Raw genomic sequence first — 17,195 nt, 5'->3', positions numbered from 1 at the left:
ATTCTCCTTTCTTCCCTCATCTCCGTCTTCCTCTTAGTTTCTGCATACGATCTGCATATCTTATTGTTGTCTATCATCTGATACTTTCTTCTGCCCCGAGCTTTTCTACCGATTACCATTCCTTCCTATGCATCATTCACTATAGTCCCGTCGCTCTTATTTCCGGCAGCCAATCACGTTGCTGGTCGGCTACATTTAAACATGTGCGTCTTGTGATTCGCTGCTGATCACGTTATGCATTTACTAAGGCTCGATAAATACTTAATATAATCGTCCGCCATTTTGGTTCTTTCGGTGGCGTTCGCAGAAAGCACACGAGGACGTTATTTGCCGCTCAATTATTTGCTCAATTACAGTGCGTTTGATTTACTATCGTAGGAGCTAGATATGATAATGTTTAACGGTGTGGCAAATAGATTCCTCATCTGGTAGCTCGGCAATGAAAGAACAAAAATGGTGAACGATACTACCTACCTAGACTTTATAGAGCCTTCACTTCCTAAGGTGTAAGCAAAGAGGAGGAGGAGTGACGCCGGGAATAACAGCGTCGTGACTATAAGTGCTCCTCTTTGCCAGTGATCCAGCCAATTTATTTTTCTCTTCCTGATTAGTTTCAGCATAATTCTTTCTTCACCCACTCTTTCTAACACAGCTTCATTTCTTATTTTGTTTGCCCATTTCACACACTCCATTCTTCTCCATAACCACTTTTCAAATGCTTCCAGTCGTTTCTTTTCACTTCTTCGTAATGTTCATGTTTCTGCCCCACACAATGCCACACTTCTCACAAAGCTCACTAGTCTCTTCCTTAGTTCTTCTTCCAGAGGTCCACAGAAAATGCTCTTTTTTATATTAAAAGCTTCCTTTATCATTGCTATCCTCTTGATTTCCTGGCAGCACCTCATTTTACTATTGACAGTACAGGCCAAGTATTTGAAGCTTTCCACTTATTTTGTCTCATTTCCAATTCGCACGTTTACCTTCTTTAGTTTTCTTCCAACAATCTTGGTCTTCGTCTTGTTTGAATTTATTTTCATTCCATACTGCTCACAGCTGTTATTTAGTTCCAGTAGCGTGCCCCTCAGTATCATTTCCTCTTCTGCTAACAGTGTCATATCAACAGCAAATTTTATGTAATCTATTCTTCTTCCCCCAACTATCACCAGTCCCATGTTTTTTTAATTTTTTTACTTATTTTTTACTTGGTTATTTAACGACGCTGTATCAAGTATGAGCTTATTTAGCGTCGATGGGATTGGTGAGAGCGAGATGGTATTTGGCGAGATGAGGCCGAGGATTCGCCATAAATTGCCTGACATTTACCTTACGATTGGGGGAAACCTCGGAAAAAACCCAACCGGGTAATCAGCCCAAGCGAGAATCGAACCCACGCCCGAACGCAATTCCGGATCGGCAGCCCCTTGTCGTACACCTTTCCCTATTTCATTTCCCTCTGACATTTGTTCTCGTATTCTGAATTTGATTTCTTTCATCTAGTATTACTTAATAGCCTCCTCTCTTTCCAATCCACATCCATTTTTTTTTTCAGGATCCCCGTAAGTTTATTCCAATCTACTCTGTTAAAAGCCTTTTCCATATTCACAAATATTAGATGCACTGACATATGAAATTAGAGACCAGATTTAACGCTGATGTTTCGACCAGGAATCGATTCTGTGGTCTGTTACTAAGTTACTTCTAGCTTCAACACTGCAAAGTCGAAAATTTTAAACTTGATAAAAATCGTTATTTTGTCAAGTTTTGAGTGCCGGTACCTACGCTGTAACATGGAATAACGTGGAAACGATTCAAGTAAATCTTAAAATATATAATATAATTTGTTTTTACAACAATATTCAATTTTAATTCATTATATTATTACTATTAATTACCGGATCCTCGTGGTCAACCTTAATTAAAGCCGGACGATTTATTTTTCTTTAAATATCTCTCTCTCTCTATCTCTCTATCTCTCTATCTCTCTATCTCTCTATCTCTCTATCTCTCTCTCTCTCTCTCTCTGATCGTCGGCACACGAATGCATTTTGTTTCACGAGATAACGAATAACCTTTTTTCGGGCAAGACCCAAAGTTAACTGGGCGATAAACTTGCGCGACCCATGGGCCTATTTTGAAGTTAAACAGTGTTATTGTAATAAAACGAGTAAATAAGTGTAGCAGTTATTTATTAATATAGAGTTGTAGTATTTCATAATAAGCAATAATTATAAAGTATAATTACAATTCCAAGTACTTTAATTAACATTTCTTTAATTTAATTTTTTTCCGGAAGCTACGGCGACCCATCCCGAAAGTCACGGCGAACCTTGTTTGGGTTGAGGCGACTCATAGGTTAAGAACCCGTGACCTAAATGAAGCTCCTTCTTGGAAGTTCTTGAGTCAATTCTATCAACAGAGGCTATGAAAGTGTTTATCTTCGTAACTTCTTCGACATTAACAGGATGTCATTTTTCTTTATCTCATGACATTGACATTTCCGTTTCTTAAGTATTATTTCTTCCATACGCATCACATAAGTTATTTTTTTCATAATAGTCAAACCCATCTCGGATGCCCTCGATGTATCTCTCAAGTGAATTATGAAATGCATATTATAATTGAAATTACTATTTTAATATTTTATAAATGTCTTTATGCCATCCTAACATTATAAACAGGTTGTTACTACATCGAAAATCGTGAGTAATTGGCTTATATAGCACGCGTACCGATAAAAGCAATGCCGTATTTACTATAACGTAATACCGGAACGCTTGCTATCTTGGTTATCGCTTCTACGCGCGACGTAACAAAAAATGAAATGCAGGACAGAAGATAACGTAACATATATTTCCAATCTTTAACAATTTTGTATCACTTTTGTAATATCACATAAAACAGTTCTGTGTTTCAGAGAAATTATATTAACAAAATAAAGGAACATTTTGTAACATAACCTGCAAGGTCATCCATTGCTCTTTATTCAATGCCAAGGCCAAGTGCAACTAATCGATACGAACATCTGAAAACGATTTGTCAGCTATGGATCCCGAAATCATAATTTTTGCTTATAATTTATAATGTTAAGATGCCATAAAGTATTGTATCCAACTCGTGGATAATCTTACTATGACACTCGTGAAAATTGTCGCACTCACTATTCTTCGTGCGACAAACATTCACTCATGCCATAATCATCAAGATTATCCACTTGTTGCATAAATAACTATTATTTTGTCAAGTCGTTTTAGGATATGAATTCAAAATTTGACAAGTATTTCTGTTTTTAGTAGCCTATTTAAAAGTAATGCTTCAAACCGGCTGACTCTGCTTCTGTTTCCGGTTTCTTATTATACGGTACTTACATACAATCTTCGTGAAGGCTGAATTAATACAATAACATCATAATGAAATCATTAATGCTCGACATACAGTATATCGTGCCTTGCCGATTGTCAGGTTTGTGAAAATGTTTTGTGAAGTAATTTGGTGTCCGTATAACTCTTTTGCACTTCACTTTGAAGAATCTCTTACATCTAGATGTTGAAGTATGAACAAATATAAAGAATGATGTCATTTTTAAGTAAATGATGGTCAAACTAAATTCAGAGTGTGTGCAGTACATGGAATACACAAAGTCAGCGGATTGATTGATTTATTTTGCTTCTAATCCATTATATTGATTGAACATGTTAGCAGAATTAGCACATCAGTGTTCCGTGCAGTCTTTGGTGTCTATGCTGTATTCTGGAAGTGTTTTCAAAACAGTGGGTCTGTAAACGGTCAGCTGTGTAACTAGTCTAGAATATAAACATCACAAATCTCTCGACAGGTTCACCATTTTCACAAACGATAAATACAAGATGGCGAACAGTCTTAGAAAAAGGTTTTGTCGGACAGATACTTTATAAGTCCCAGAAAGGACGCAGTGCGCATGATCAGAGGACGAGCGATCTGGTTCACAAGAAAACGACTAGTTGAGGTAATAAAATAGTTTTGTTAGTTGTATGTCTGATCATGCGCACTGCCTCCTTTCTGGGACTTATAAAGTATCTGTGCGATAAAACTTTTTTCTAAGACTGTACATCAAGTGCAGAAAGGAAATTTTCGAGGACTACGTTCCAAGGCAGCTTCTATTTCATCAAGTTTTCCTTGTGTAAGCACATGATGTCTTCGTTTTCTTTTCCTGTCAGTCACAGAATTTGTTTCATTAAACTTATCCACTAACTTAAATATTTCTTTTCGTATTCGATCTGGGCTGCCAGCAAATTTAAGTCTAATTATTTGTATTCTGTTACACAACTTTCTGCACTTGATGTACGGATATAATAATAATAATAATAATAATAATAATAATAATAATAATATAATAATAACAACAATAATAACCGTGTTGACAGAAATAAGCCCTTTCAAATTTTGGCAGATGATTCAGTTCCAAACGCAATTATAAGAACAATTTACGAATTATATAACCATAATATTATCAAAATTACTATTGGATCAGAACATACCGAATGGAGACCAATAAACTGTGGAGTTCGTCAAGGATGCCCCCTCTCACCACTTTTATTCAATATATACATCCACTCCATCATCAGACATTGGCGACTAACAATTCATGGAAACATCCCGCTCTTCCGAAATTGTACTCTAGATACATTATTATATGCACGATCAGGTTCTTTTTGCTACAAATAAAGACGAGTTGCAATACTCAATATATCATTTGAATATAATAGCACAAAATTTCAATATGAAAATTTCCCCAAACAAAACAAAAATTATGGCGTTCCAAGGTAAACAGCCAGTTAGGAGTAAAATTTGCATTGGAACCCATACGTTAGAACAGGTAAACTCATTTAAATATTTAGGTTATAATTTGACATATTTACCTGTTACTGATATATCTGAAAATATTCAACATTTTAATGGAGCCTTAAGAAACATTAACCAGGTTTTCACAACCACGAAAACCCAAAAACATACCAGGTTAAAAGCATATAAAGTTCTAGCAAGACCTGTCCTCATGTATGGTAGTTCGTAACTCAGATGATCAACGCCTAACAACTGCGGAAATGAGATTTCTAAGGACTGCCGGCTACAGCTTGCTTGACCACAAAAGGAATGAACTAACTACAAAAGAATTGAAAATTACACCTATTTATGAACATCTCAACCACTATAGACAAAAATGGCTTAACCATGTCAATAGAATGGACCGTTCCAGACTCCCAAGACAAATTCTCCGCTATATACCACATGGAAGACGATCTTTGGGACGCCCCCTGAAAAGATGGACGGAGACCGTAACAGGCCACTAGGCCTAATACCTGCAAGGACGATGATGATGATGATGATGATAATAATAATAATAATAATAATAATAATAATAATAATAATAATAATACTAATCTGAGGCACGACAGTCCATGAGGGATCATGGCCGACCAGCCGGCTGCTGGCCTCAAGTTCAAATGCCGAAGCAGAGGTGGACGATCATCAAACCAGAATGGAGGTATCGTGTGGTTAGCACGATGATCCCCCCCAGCCGTTATAGCTGGCTTTCGTAACCGGATATCGCTATCTATCGCAGCTCCTCAAGTGTATCACGATGTTCGGTAGGCACCAGTCCCATGCACTGGCCGAAATTTGAGAAAATTTCTTCTCCCATGAGAACTAGAACCAGCGCGCAATCCGTAACGCGAGTCCTAAGCAGGATGCGGGACTGATATACAGTCACGGAATTAAAATTTGGAGCAAGTCTTGATGGGAGTCCACCTGTATGTAATAGTAGTAGTAATAATAATAATAATAATAATAATAATAATAATAATAATAATAATAATACTTACAAATGGCTTTTAAGGAACCCGAAGGTTCATTGCCGCCCTCACATAAGCCCACCATCGGTCCCTATCCTATGCAAGATTAATCCAGTCTCTATCATCATATCCCACCTCCCTCAAATCCATTTTAATATTATCCACCCATCTACGTCTCGGCCTCCCCAAAGGTCTTTTTCCCTCCGGTCTCCCAACTAACACTCTATATGCATTTCTGGATTCGCCCATACGTGCTACATGTCCTGCCCATCTCAAACGTCTGGATTTAATGTTCCTAATTATGTCAGGTGAAGAATACAATGCGTGCAGTTCTGCGCTGTGTAACTTTCTCCATTCTCCTGTAACTTCATCCCGCTTAGCCCCAAATATTTTCCTAAGCACCTTATTCTCAAACACCCTTAATCTCTGTTCCTCTCTGAGTGAGAGTCCAAGTTTCACAACCATAAAGAACAACCGGTAATATAACTGTTTTATAAATTCTAACTTTCAGATTTTTTGACAGCAGACTAGATGATAAAAGCTTCTCAACCGAATAATAACACGCATTTCCCATATTTATTCTGCGTTTAATTTCCTCCCGAGTGTCATTTATATTCTTTGCTATGGTCGTGCCAGAGAATCAGTCCTATTCCGAGGCTTATTGTAGGGATTCGTAACAAGCTGTTTTTTACGGTGATGGGTTGTTAGCCCTTCGCACAACCCCCAAGCTGGAGGACCACCCCTTATCAGCTGTCCACGACTGCTTATTCAATATATTCACAGCTACCCTCCATATCTGGAGGCCGTCTCCTCTATCCGCAACCTGAGGACGTGGTGATAGGGACCCACAATACATGGCATAATAATAATAATAATAATAATAATAATAATAATAATAATAATAATAATAATAATAATAATAATAATAATACTTTATTGCCAGAACAAAGATACATATTGATTTCTTTTTAATATAAGAACTCTCTAGCACCCCCCCCCCCCGAAAGAGTAAGGTAGGCTACATACTCGTGCTCAGGGAGCATTCCACATAAGTTAATGTTAAGACATTTTATTGAATAACAAAGTAAAAAGTAATACAAGAAAAAGAAGAAGAAAAACACATATCACAATAATTGAACTTTGAATTTTCTCTGTTAACAGCAATTTTTAATAGATGTTTTTAAAATAAGGAGCATTAGCAAATTGTATGTTTGGGAATTTATCTATTATCGTGTTATAAAGCCTTGGACTGAAGTTGCTACTGTGATTATATGCTACAGTTGTAGTACATTTAGGAACTGTCAAGCATATGTTGTGTGACCTTTTGGTTTTATATTTATGTGAATATAAATTAAATATGTGTCAGTTTTTATGTACGAAATCCAGTAATACATTGTTATAAATTAGATGGAAGTCAAATACTTTAAATTCTGAATGCAGCAGCTCTGAAGGATAATCAAGAGGTTTATTAAGGCATATTTTTATTATTCTTTTCTGTAGCAGAGTTATTGGCATGAGGGAGGTACTATAAGCACTACCCCATCCTATAATGCCGTATTGTAATATAGCTTGTACTAATGTAGGCAACAATTACACACGACTGTTCATAAGTAGCATATATACAGAGGCTCTTGTTTACTGCACCTGCTCAGTGTGTTGTAAGTGAAACAAACAATAAGAGATCTCCAAATTTTATTTCCGTACGTATCTGTACATCTTTGACAAGAAAATTGGTCACTGTTCAAAGACTAAGTCTCACCTTGTAATAGCTAGGGAATCATCATGAAGAACTCTATTTATTTATTTATTTATTTATTCTTGTGTGCTTAAGGCCATCAGGCCTTCTCTTCCACAACACCAGGAATACAAATACAATAATAGAAATAAACAGAAAAAAACACACTTACAAAGTAAAACTACACAAGAAATAAAGAGAGAGAGAAAAAACACTATAAACAAAGTAAAGCCACACAAAAATATACACAGATTGCAGTCACACAAACTTTAAATGAGTGATTAAGTATCATAATTAATTGTATCCTAACTAATTAACTAACATAAACAAGAAACTTGCAATTTTAATCTAGATTAAAAAAGAAAAAGAAAAAAAAAACACAAATCAATACTTCTAGCAATACCTAAAAAACATTAACTAAGACAAAATTTTCCAATTTAATTTTGATGTCCGGCAGTCCCTGACGTCATTAGGTAACGAATTCTACAGTATAGGAAGATGAGTATAAAGACGTCCTATGATGAGGGATAGAAAGAAGTGCTTGATGTCGATTTCGAAGAGTTGTAAGAAATTGAAAGCGCGATAACAGATAATTCGGAGTAGAAGTATGCATGATTCTAAACAGAAGAGACAGTGAATGTATTGTTCTTCGTTCCTTCAGACGCCCTCATGAAATCCATCGCCATCGCTAATCCATAAAGGCTTCGTACGAAATATGTCGTTTTGTGACATACAGATACGGCGCTGCTACGTCTTGACTTCATCCTCGGTTCTCGATCCTCATTATTTCCCGTGTGAATCTCGCGTTAGCCCGAACGACATTTTAGACAAATTCATGCTACATGAATATACGACGACGCAGTGAATATCTCACAATTGCACAACAGTACTGCACTCTTTAATGAAAGCCTACCCAAGACTGCACAACACAACTATCCGACTTCGATTAAATATCACACACGACTTTTTGCAGGCAGGAACAGCGCCACGCTTTCATGGAGGAGATTGCTAGCGATTGCAAGGGGCTCGGGCCACCGAACGGCAGAGCAATGCTTCGGGGCTTTTAAGTTGCCCGCAATGTACAGTAGAACTCCGATTATCCGTCACCCTATTAACCGATTGGCGGATTATCCGACTGTTTTTGTTTCGCTTTTATTTCAGAAATAATTTACATGAAATACTGTTTTGTACATCATATTAGTACAGCCCTGGCATAAGACGGGAAATTAAAGGAATAAAGACACCCCCACCCATGTTATTTTCGCTTACACCGCCTTATAAACAAACGCAGAGTAAGCCTCTGTGCATCAGTGGTGGATTTTAGGCGACCAGCGAGAGCCGTAAGTTCGTAAAAGCCTTATACAATCCGTCACTGACTTCCTTTCCGCTCGTACCATACCAAAACATAACTATCTCAGCCGGAGAAGGTTGAGTGGGGAGTTAAAGGGTGATCTGAGTGACTCAATCGAGTTAATAACGTCCAGGTCTGTATTAGTAAGTACGTATTTTTTCAAGAGAGCATTATTACAATCCTTTATCGTTACACAGTATGGTCTACTGTTCGAATTGCCGTACTGTATAACTCTTAATTTAATTTAATTATTTTACGACGTTTTATCAACGTATAAGGTTATTAGCTCAGAATGAGATGGTGATAATGCCAGCGAAATGAGTTCAGAGTTACCCAGAATTTGCTCTTAATTGGATGAGGAAAAACCCCGGAATAAACCTCAACCAAAATCTGAACCCGGGTCCTCTCGTTCACGGCCATGCATGCTAACCATTACTCCACAGCGGTGGACCTATTGTATAACTTCTATATAAAATGTCTTCGACTGGTGTCAAGAGAAAACTTATCAAACAAAAAGTCCTAATAATTGAATGGTTTGAGAAAGGAAAACTATGGCTCATCTCGGATCGGAATAAGAGATTGGAATTATAACTGCGCTATTTAACAAAAAAAACAAGGATAACGTGTATAAAGTATGTAAATCTACAAATGAGAACTTCATTATTCCTATTTTTCCGTAGGCAGTCATTGCAAGGAGTTTCCTTGCCCCTTAAAAACCTATTGTTGACAACCAGACTAAAATTAGTGAACTGGTCCACTACCTAGCGTCTTAAACACAACACCACGGAGAAAAACACGAAATATTTTATGATATGGATTACCCAATTTTTTCGATTAACCGTTCAGTCCACCCCCTTCATTACCACGGATAATAGAGGTTCGACTGTACTCCGTGACAATCACCCTGCGAAAATGCGTTGATTCGTTACTGCCATTGCCTCAAAGTAGGCCTATAGCTGCCATTTAGATCCTTTCAGAACTCGCCCTTCTCGCATTGTTGAATTGCTTTTATAAATTGGGGAACACCCATAAGACCGAATTCATTAGCCCTATAATAAGAAAACAGATGAGAATAAAGATAAGCAGAATTTTTTCGCGTTGTTACCTTGAGACACAAACATGTTTAGCCGACTCAGCCATCCGCATGTTAATAAGAAATTGTAGGCAGGGATAGTGAAGCACGTGTGTTTTTTTAGTTGGTTATTTAACGACGCTGTATCAACTACGAGGTTATTTAGCGTCGATGAGATTGGTGATAGCGAGATGGTATTTGGAGATGAGGCCGAGGATCCGCCATAGATTACCTGGCATTCACCTTACGGTTGGGGAAAACCTCGGAAAAACCCAATCAGGTAATCAGCCCAAGCGGGAATCGAACTCGCGCCCGAGCGCAACTTCAGACCGGCAGGCAAGCGCCTTAACCGACTGAGCCACGCCGGTGGCTCCGTGTTTTATATTTTTTTTTAGAGAAAAAGAGGAGTAGTACAAATACAATGTTGAAGTTAATCTAATGTTGCGTAATGTGAATTATTACAGAGTTGTGGAACGTTGGAGAAGAATTTCGATGACATCAAGCACACGACCCTGAGCGAGAGGGCGGCTCTGAGGGAGGCTGCGAGGTGTCTCAAGTGCGCAGATGCCCCCTGCCAGAAGTCCTGTCCCACTCAGCTGGATATCAAGAGCTTCATCACTAGTATCTCTAACAAGGTAACCACAACCTGCTCCAGCTGGCTTCGTGTATTTTCTCATCTTAATTTTATTCGTCCTTGCTATCTCTCGTTCTGGTTCTTTCTTGCTCCTTTCCATCTGCCCTTTCCTTTGATTTTCATTACAATTTCCTACTTCTCTGTTCCTTCTTCCTCTCTTTCTGTCATCCTCGTCTTCTCTTCCAAAGTCTTCATTTGCCGCCCTCACATAAGCCCGCCAATGGTCACTATTCCGAGCAAGATTAATCCAGTCTCTATCATCATATCCCACCTTCCTCAAACCCATTTTAATATTATCCTCCCATCTACGTCTCGGCCTCCCCAAGATCTTTTTTCCTCCGGCCTCCCAACGAACACTCTATTTGCATTTCTTGATTCGCCCATACGTGCTACATGCCCTGCCCATCTCAAACGTCTGGATTTAATGTTCCTAATTATGTCGGGTAAAGAATACAATACGTGCAGTTTTGCGTTGTGTAACTTTCTCCATTCTCCTGTAACTTCATCCCTTTTAGCCCCAAATATGTTCCTAAGCACCTTATTCTCAAACACTCTTAACCTCTGTTCCTCTCTCGACCATAGAGAACAACCGGTAATATAACTGTTTTCTTATTTATTCATGTGATATCTAGATAACTAATCAAAAGTGTGTTCCAGTTCCTCATGGAAGCTGTCTTTTATATGGTCGTCTTTCTCTTCTGTAGGGGCGTGAGCATTTAGGCCTATAACTACGATACCGCACCATCTACCCTTAAGTACTAAATACGATAACCTGTCACTGATAAATTCTACTTTTTTACTACTGATTTTATTCTTTTGTGAATAAAGAATCCTGTTCTTAATTGGTGATTATTGTTTCCTTCTCCATAATACTTACAACAAGTATATTCTATATCTAGCTAGTTCTTTTGCTACTAATGTTACCCCTCCTGTTCTATATAGACTTATAACCAGGGAACGGATTTATATGGACTAAAAATATATGAAATATGTAAATATATATGTAGTTATTTTTACCAAAATATGGAATTAAATATGGATTTTTACCAAAATATGGAATTAAATATGGACTTAAAATTATAAAAAAATGACTATGTACGTTAAATATTGGTACATTTTAATCAAACTAAACAAAAAATATAATGGACGTACCTTATCTTCCAATGTAGTTTCAACAAAACACAATTTTTATTGTCTGTTACCATAACAATAGGTTACAAACATTTCTTTCAAGTGCTGAAAAGTGAATCTTCTTCTATTGTCTCTGAGGATAGATTTATACTGACTAAAAGAGCGTTCGACGTCACAAGAAGTAACTGGTACATAATTCAATTTCACAATGTCTGCTGGGGATAAGTCCAAGTTAATCTTCACTGTTGATTCACCACTCATCACAGCAACAACCTTTTGTAGTTCTTCATATCCAGGGTTTTTTGAAAGTACAGTGTCCACCTTAGCTCTTACTGCATCTGCAACTTTACCTCTACCACGATTCAGTTGTTCCACAGTACTATTTATAATTTCAAAACTTTCAGATAGTGAAAGGTGCCTATTTTGGAGACTTTTGAGCGTTTTTATGATGCATGAAAATGTATGCTGAATGTGAGCTAAGTCATTCTTCACACTTATGTCACAGGTAACTGTTTTCGCAGTATCAATTGAGACTGCATCTTCAGAGTCCAATGCAAGGAGAACATTGTTAATAGAGTCTATATGTTCGGCATAATATTCAACTGCTTCTAGCCATGTACCCCATCTAGTTAAAATTGGCTTTGGTGGCAATGGAATTTCAGGGTACATTTCTTTCAACACGTTAACTCTACTGGGAGCTTTGAGAAATACTTTTTTCACTGATGAAATCAACAAATCTACTTTAGGGAAATTGTCTCTGACCACTTCTGCCACACGATGAAATGCATGCGCCACACAAGTAAAATGAGTCAATTTAGGATATACAACAGATAATGCTTGTCCAGCTTTGACCATATAAGGGGCAGCATCGCTAATAAAGAATAACACATTATCGTACATAATACCCTTTGGCCACAGGATACCCATAGCTTCGTTGAACAGTTTAACTATAGTTTTGTTATTGCACTTTTCTAGAACATCACAATGTAAAAGAATTCGTTCAGAATATTGTTCACTTAACAAACCGATAACTACATTACCAACAAGTCTACCTTCTTTGTCGGGAGTCTCATCAATGGAAACCCAAATTGAACTATCTTTAATTTCATCTCTTATCTTCTGTATTGTCTCATCGTAGATGGATGGAGCATACGTCTTCCTAAGTGTTGACTCATCCGGGATTGTATGTTGAGTATATTTTTCAAGGAATTCCCTGAAGACCTTATTCTTTAGTTTGTAGAGAGGAATATCAGCAGAGATGAGAGAACGGCACAGGTCGATGTTAAACTCAGATCTTACATTCGATGTTGTTGGTTGTGTTAAAAACAATTGTCTCTGCTTGGAATTTAGTTGTTTGTTGGCCTGATGTTTACTAGTTGTAATGTGTTGTTGCACCAGGAACTTTTGTGTAGATGATACTGCACACTGACACAAATTACAAAATAATATTTTATTGTCAGTTGATAAACCATCTTCTTTAAATTCTGAAATGTAACTTGTTAGTTTTGATTTTAAATTGACTGAATGACGTACTTTTGGCATATTTACCGTCTTTATAGTATGATTTACAAAACTGAACCTATGTGTACTCTGACTGGCATTTAACTGTTGAGCTGCACAACTGAAGTCTGTTAAAAATTTTAAATTAAATTAATACAGTTTTGTAACTTACTTTCCCATTGTTGATAGGACTGCTAATTTTCAAATAACTCTGATGTTAAAGGGATTACTGAACATGTGTTTAAATCTCTATTGTTGAAATGTATTTTTAAAAGTTAATGGAATTTTGTTTTGTTTTATTGTTAAACCTAATATAATATGGACTGTTTTATATGAAATATGGAAAATATATGGAAATTAACGAAAATATGTACTAAACTCTAAAATATGGAAAAATATGGAAAATAAAAGTAGGATTTTTCAACCCTACACATTGTGAAACATAAAGATAATGCAAAATATAAATTATATTAGCTTTATAAGTAAATATGTATTTACATATAAATCCTTTCCCTGCTTATAACATTCCAAGTACCAAATCCCATAACCTTATTCCTTTGCTGTAGTCGTGCAAGAGAATCAGTCCCATTCCAAGGCTTATTTTGGAATTTCCTAACAAGCTGTTTTTTTTTACGGTGATGGGTTGTTAGCCTTTCGCCCAACCCCCAAGCTGGAGGACGACACCTCATGGCTGTCCGCGACTGCTTATTCAATATATTCGCAGCTACCCTCCATATCTGGAGGCCGTCTCCTCTATCCGCAACCTGAGGACGCGCCATGCCGTGGTGATAGGGACCCACTTTCAATGATGACATCAAAAGAAAATTAAATAAATTAGAGACAATTTATAGGTCCATTAAAATGTCGTTAGGAAACTGAACTGATGTTTTATAAGGTTATGGCTAGAACCGGTTTTCGTTTTTTGCTTGTTATTAGCAAAATGTGATTTATGACAGTAAATTTATCTCGAATTTTCGCGAAAATTGCATATTTCTGCAAAAAGTCTTCATTTCTGTAATAAAAGCGAAAAAAGAACATTTCTTTTTAAGTTATTTTAAAGAACTACAGTACATTAGTTCTAAAGATAACGCAAAAGAATAGGGAGACAAATTATTTGCAAATTCTGTTATTCTCTTTAATGACCTACAGAATCATTGATGACTGGGTTTGTATTTAAAACTGAATTAAGTAACAGTAAGGCTGATGTACAAAGGGTACAAGTTATTATTATGAACACATTTATTCAGTCATGATTGTTGCAGATACAGTGCCGTGTATAAGATTGAAGCTAATTAAGATTGTGTATAAGTGTATGACATTACATGGTGAAAAAGAAATTAAATTTTCACGAAATTGTCTCATTTTAAACCATAAGTACCGTACGATATATTATTTATTTCTCACGGAAATTTTGAAAATGTTTTCACCAGAAAAACTTGGTCCTGGCTATAGTTGTCCTCACTCTTTCATGCGGGGCAGAAACATGGGTGTTAACAGAAAAATACATAATTGGCATATAAGCTACAGAAATGAGATTTTTATGGTTTGTAAAAGGGTGTACAAGACATGACAGAATTATAAATTACAAAGTAAAATTAGAATTGGATATATTTTACATTAATGACAAAGCAGAAGAATATGGAACGAATTGGAAAGTCCATTTGAGTAGAATGTGAATGAAAAAACTTCCTGAAAAAATCGCACTACTTTATAGGTCTAAAGGGAGAAGAGACATAGGACGACAGTACAAGAGATGGCTTGATAGTATGGACTGGAATTATTTTTAGTAGGTTATTTTAGGACGCTGTATCAACATCTCAGGTTATTTAGCGTCTGAATGGTGATAATGCCGGTGAAATGAGTCCGGGATCCAGCACCGATAGTTACCCAGCATTTGCTCATACTGAGTTGAGGGGAAAACCCCGGAAAAAACCTCAACCAGATAACTTGCCCCGATCGGATTCGAACCCGGGCCAGCTGATTTCGCGGCCAGATGCGCTAACCGTTACTCCACAGATGTGGACACTGGAACTAGTGATACCAACTAATACTGGAACGAAGAAGAAGAAATTAAAATAAAGATCACTAATTATCAAACTCAGAATTACTGATGTTATCTGAATCTGAAAGGCTCCTTTTAAGTTTTTTTGAGGAATACTCGAAAGCAACGACCGTTAGCCTCTCTGTAGTCTACAATATGTACCACGTGTGCGTTTTCTACCCTGAACGTGACATCCCAGGTCTTCGCATAAAGTAAATACTTATTTACTTACAAATGGCTTTTACAGAACCCGGAAGTTCATTGCCGTCTTCACATAAGCTCGCCATCGGTCCCAATCCTGGGCAAGATTAATCCAGTTCCTACCATCATATCCCAACTCCCTCAAATCTATTTTAGTATTATTCTCCCATCTACGTCTTATGAAGGGGTTTCGTAACAAGTTCTTTTTTACTGTGATGGGTTGTTAGCCCTTCGCCCAACCCCCAAGCTGAAGGACCACCCATGTCGACTGTCCGTGAATGCTTATTCAATATCTTCGCAGCTACCCTCCATATCTGGAGGCCGCCTCCTCTATCCTCAACCTGAGGACGCGCCATAGTGATGGGTGATAGGGATTCACAATACATGGATAAAGTAAACACTACCTTACATAAACTATAGCCAAGTACTTAAACCGTTCTTATCTGAGAATTTTTGCAGATGACTGAACAAACAGCTGAAGTGACGAGAGACTGGCTTATGTAAGGTTCTCTCTAGATCACAATACATCTTCACGCCTGTTTGTGGTTGTTTCGTAATATGATGCCACAAGGACACACAACAAGTCTTAGAAACGATTTTGTTTTTTTAACTTAAAATTCCTTCTGAATGTGTTTATAATGTACGGTACTTAAAACGAGATAAACCGACTCAAATAGCATAAAAATGTCGCGCACTTTTAGAGATAAAATTATACTGTTGTAAAGTGATCTTAGTTGGCTTTCATTGCTTTCAGATTAGGTCAACTAAAGACTTAATGAAATGTTTGTAGCGACGATAAGTTTTTGTGCTGAGAGCACCTGTAAGACGAATTTTTTATAGACGAGGACGGATGAGGCTCCCCACATTATCTTTCGGGTCTTTTGACTAATAAAAAGAACTAGTCTTTTTCTGTATATCCTGCGGACTAATATCAGTTTCAGAATACAAATAAGTGTGTCACAGAAGCGATGACACACTTTTCAATTAGGCCTACACATTTTACGAGTTTCGCAACAGCTCAGTTTCTTTATCATGTTTTTAGTGAGATGTATTTTCTTGACCTAATATTCAAATGTCAACTCTATACGATAGATTTTAGAATTTAGATGTAGCCTAAATGTAATGAAAGTGAAATTATTCAAAGTGCCACAATAAATGTCCTCGAGAGCCGCTTGCGGCCTGTGGGCCGCGTAATGAGTACCGCTGGACTCTACTCCGTAAGAATTCCAGGTGCTACCGCCCACCGCGAGATGACTACAGTCGCGCTCAAACCTCCTGACGTTTCCCGAGCGCCTTTAATCATAGACTTACTAAATAACCTTTAACATGCGAGCGCGACGTTGTCACAAGTACTGTGCTCCAACCACGAGAAAGTCTCCGCCGGATGAGACGAAGGGGGGTAATGCTGTGAATGAATGTTGATGTCATAAGGTCACACCAGCGAATAGGAATTATAAAGAATGGACAGTTCGCGTCGGTACCTTTGATGTAGCCGGACTGATTTCAATGACCTTCAAGCCAGCTAGAGCGTGAGATTCTGCTTTCTCCCTAGAGTTGGCGCTGAATCACACCAGCTAGCAGTCGACACAGCGGAAATATAACACATACAATTAATACATCTAGGTACATTATGTACTCAAAAATAAATTGGATCCATAAAATAATAAATCCGTCATTAACTGTAATATCTAGACTCTAGAGTTCC

The 17,195-nt window shown here is 37.4% G+C and overlaps 1 protein-coding gene across 2 annotated transcripts in view; it reads left to right on the top strand.

Annotated features, from left to right (window-relative positions):
- su(r) (dihydropyrimidine dehydrogenase su(r)) overlaps positions 1-17,195 on the top strand; it is an 87,932-nt gene that overhangs the window by 31,291 nt on the left and 39,446 nt on the right. For both annotated transcript variants that reach the window (XM_069830841.1, XM_069830840.1), the window contains exon 3: positions 10,448-10,618. Coding sequence is in view for 1 of the 2 variants with exons in the window: in XM_069830840.1 (XP_069686941.1) it covers positions 10,448-10,618 (171 nt within the window). In the remaining variant the exon portion in view is untranslated. The remainder of the gene's footprint in view (positions 1-10,447; positions 10,619-17,195) is intronic.

This window comes from Periplaneta americana, chromosome 7 (genome assembly GCF_040183065.1).
Source record: "Periplaneta americana isolate PAMFEO1 chromosome 7, P.americana_PAMFEO1_priV1, whole genome shotgun sequence".
NCBI classification, from domain to species: Eukaryota; Metazoa; Arthropoda; class Insecta; order Blattodea; family Blattidae; genus Periplaneta; species Periplaneta americana.
Note: the sequence above shows the minus strand (reverse complement) of the source record. Positions and strands in the feature narration are given on the sequence as shown.